This window comes from Erigeron canadensis, chromosome 8 (genome assembly GCF_010389155.1).
Source record: "Erigeron canadensis isolate Cc75 chromosome 8, C_canadensis_v1, whole genome shotgun sequence".
In the NCBI taxonomy this organism is placed as follows: Eukaryota; Viridiplantae; Streptophyta; class Magnoliopsida; order Asterales; family Asteraceae; genus Erigeron; species Erigeron canadensis.
The window spans coordinates 31,595,852-31,599,075 of record NC_057768.1 but is presented as its reverse complement, the minus strand read 5'-3'; the positions used below and the strand labels follow the sequence as shown (position 1 = coordinate 31,599,075).

The following is a 3,224-nucleotide window of genomic DNA, read 5'->3' as shown; positions in this document are numbered from 1 at the left end:
GTAACCCATCTCTAATCAAGGCTCCATATAAAAATCGATCTGATGCAAAACTATTAATACAATTCATTTTTCCCCAATTTTGGTTTTATACTATGTATAATACCAAATTTGTTAAATAACTTGACTATTGTATACCTATAATAAAATCTAAAATCTAATTTTATATAATTAAAAAACAAACTCACTAAGATCCTTAATTATACTTTGTAACATATATATTATAACGTTGGTTACTTCTTTTTTCTTTTCTTTTTTTATTAACCACTTACGAGTATAACACTTTGTACCATATTTATGATATTTGTTTAGTGGTCATTGTAGGTACTTGATCCCATACTACTAATTACTCGTCTCTAAAAAAAATAAATCTTGTTATTTTAGATCATACTAACTTATAAGATTTTTATATATGCCGCTAGTAATTAAATTTTAATCATTAACTGAATCTCTAACATGTACTATTATTTTATCACTTGGCATATATATAGGACCATATGTACATGTTACTTAAGTATTTCGATTTCCACTTATGAAACATCAGTAGCGTGGTTGGATTAGATGGTTAACTTTCTTGTATCTGGAGATTAAGGTTAAGAGTTGAATCCTCACCACATGTATTTGGTAGAAGTAAAATTGTCTAAATTTCAACATCCTTAATACACCGTTGGGGCATTAAAAGCAAAAATCGGTAGAAAACAGCGTTGGTTGTTACATTTACATTTTACATTGTAATGTAGATCGAGAAGAGAATTGAGTGATAGAACAAGCTAAAAGTGACATGTTGTTCCAAAAGCAACCCTAACCTACATCCCACAAAACATAAACACACAAACAAACACCTGATGCCATATATCTCTGTCACAACACCAACATAGAGTGCCCCCTTCGTCCTATCCACTCACTACTACTACTACTATAGAATTAGAATAACCTTCTGAATTCCTATATAGTACTACTATTCCCTCTTCTTCTTTTCCATTTTCAGCCTATTAATGGCCATCAATCTTCCACATACTCACCTAACGTTTTGACCCATACGAAACCTAAAATTACCTCATTCCTTCAATATATATAGTATTATACTCACATTACTCAATTGATCTCTACACATTAATTCACAAATCTCTATATCTCTATATATGTACATATATACACATTTAGGATATATAGAGGTTTAGGAGATGTACCCTCCTAACAACAATGGCAATATCTCTTCCACTAGTAGTACTAATTACAATAATATCAATAATAATCCATTTTCTTCCTCATCATCACAATTAATTTATTCCCCTCATCACATGATTTCCATAGAAGATGGAACTTTTTTCAATAATGAGCAGCTTCTGGGACAAGATAATAATAATCTCTTATCATATGCTCATAACAATGTTGTAGTTCATGAAAATGTAGGAAAATGTGGCAACAATAATAATATTGGTGTTGGCTTCAATTATAAGCCAGTAGAAACTACTAGGCGCACTACAAATAAAAAGAGATCATCATCGGTATCTAATAATAAAGATCGACACAGCAAGATTATGACGGCTAGAGGACCAAGGGACAGAAGGATGAGATTGTCTCTTGATGTTGCCAAGAAGTTCTTTAAGTTGCAAGACATCCTTGGATTCGACAAAGCAAGCGAGACTATTGATTGGCTCTTCATGAACTCAAAATCCGACATTCAACAACTCCTAATTAGTCATCATCATGAATCCAGCTTTTCGGGGCTCTCAAATAGTGCATCTTCAACTTCAAATTGTGAATTACTACTTGTGACTAATAATAATAATAATATTAATGGTGACGACGACGAACAAAAGGCAAAGTCGTCGTCTTGTGGTAGCATTAGCAACCTGATGAATAAAGAGAAGAAAAGGGGTAACAAGACTAGAAAGAGTTCATATCTTTTTCGGCCACTTGCTAAAGAAACAAGAGAAATGGCTAGAAAAAGAGCAAGAGATAGGACTGTGGAAAAGACTACTAGTAAACTTATTGCAGTTGATCAGTTAATTTCAAACATTAGACCATGTTTGGATCTACCAATAAATAATCAAGACGTCGTTAATCATTATATGAATATAAACCAATATTCATCCCATTTCCAATTAATTCAACAAGGATACATTGGTGATAATTCTTCTTCATCGATGGCAGACAACTGGAATCCGTCTAATCATTTCTTGATCAATAATCAACCTGATGGAGGAGGAGGAGTACTTATTCCTCATGAGGTAATTACAAGTAATATATACTGCATTTAATACACATATCTAGTATTAGTATTGTTAGTTAAAAATACTCCAAATCAAGAAAGGTAAAGTAGTAAGTATCTAATTAAGCACATTTCTATGATTTGAATTACATCCAGAGGCTTGGTGGTTTATGGGGAGACAACAATTAGACCGGTCGTTGATCGAACAAACATATATGTTCGATCAGATGCTTTATTCATGCGTGACACCATAAAACTAGTGCAAGTACGTAGATGTTCTTAATTAGAGATCGATATCCGAATGTACAATGTAAGTGTATGTTCATGTATCTCTCTTAACAATAATTACCTTATATGATTGATTATAAGTTTTCAACTGATCGATTGTCTAGATATATATCTTCTACTTTGGAATATTCTTGTATGTTTTTAATCCTTAACCACCCAAAATGTATGCGCTGCGCTTAATTTGCTTCGATCCCGACTTATCTAAAAGTATAATCTATCTTTTTCATTGAACTTAATTACCTTAATTTAAATGGCATAAGTTCCATATATATGTTATCTGAAACAACCTTAATTACGAGTAGTAGACATGTACTAATAATTAATATTATGAATATATTGTTAGTTAGCATTGTGTGTAGTATATGAAGCATGTATCATGTATGTATGCATATAAACTTAATTAGCTTCGATCACCAATTAAGATATCATCCCAACAAGTACTTAACTAAGTTGACTAATTCATAATCAACAGTTGACTTATAAAAATATCTTTGGGAGTTATTATCTATCATTGGCCTAGAATCAGTCAGGGGAACCTGAGAGGCGGTGGTTTACCCTAGCTAGAGAGAGGAGCCATGGTGGTCCTCCCCGGATCCCACGAGTGAATCGAAAGTACGTTGTTAATATGTACAATCTTTGCTTCCACTAGAGATCGAATACTAGTTAGGTATATGTATATGTTGTTAACAATTGATATAGAAAATAGATTAGGTATATGTATATG

The 3,224-nt window shown here is 32.4% G+C and overlaps 1 protein-coding gene across 1 annotated transcript; it reads left to right on the top strand.

Annotated features, from left to right (window-relative positions):
• Window positions 1-1,181: 1,181 nt before the first annotated feature.
• LOC122610624 (transcription factor CYCLOIDEA-like) lies at window positions 1,182-2,401 on the top strand. Its single transcript, XM_043783595.1, has 2 exons — window positions 1,182-2,231; window positions 2,369-2,401. The coding sequence occupies exons 1-2, from the start codon at window positions 1,182-1,184 to the stop codon at window positions 2,399-2,401; spliced, it is 1,083 nt and encodes a 360-aa protein (XP_043639530.1).
• The last annotated feature ends 823 nt before the right edge of the window (window positions 2,402-3,224 follow it).

What these genes read in the sequence shown, in the direction of transcription:
- LOC122610624 (XM_043783595.1), top strand. Translation starts at nt 1,182, where the DNA reads ATGTACCCTCCTAACAACAATGGCAATATCTCTTCCACTAGTAGTACT. An exon ending in GAGTACTTATTCCTCATGAG is followed by an intron (nt 2,232 to 2,368) that starts GTAATTACAAGT and finishes AATTACATCCAG; the next exon opens with AGGCTTGGTGGTTTATGGGG.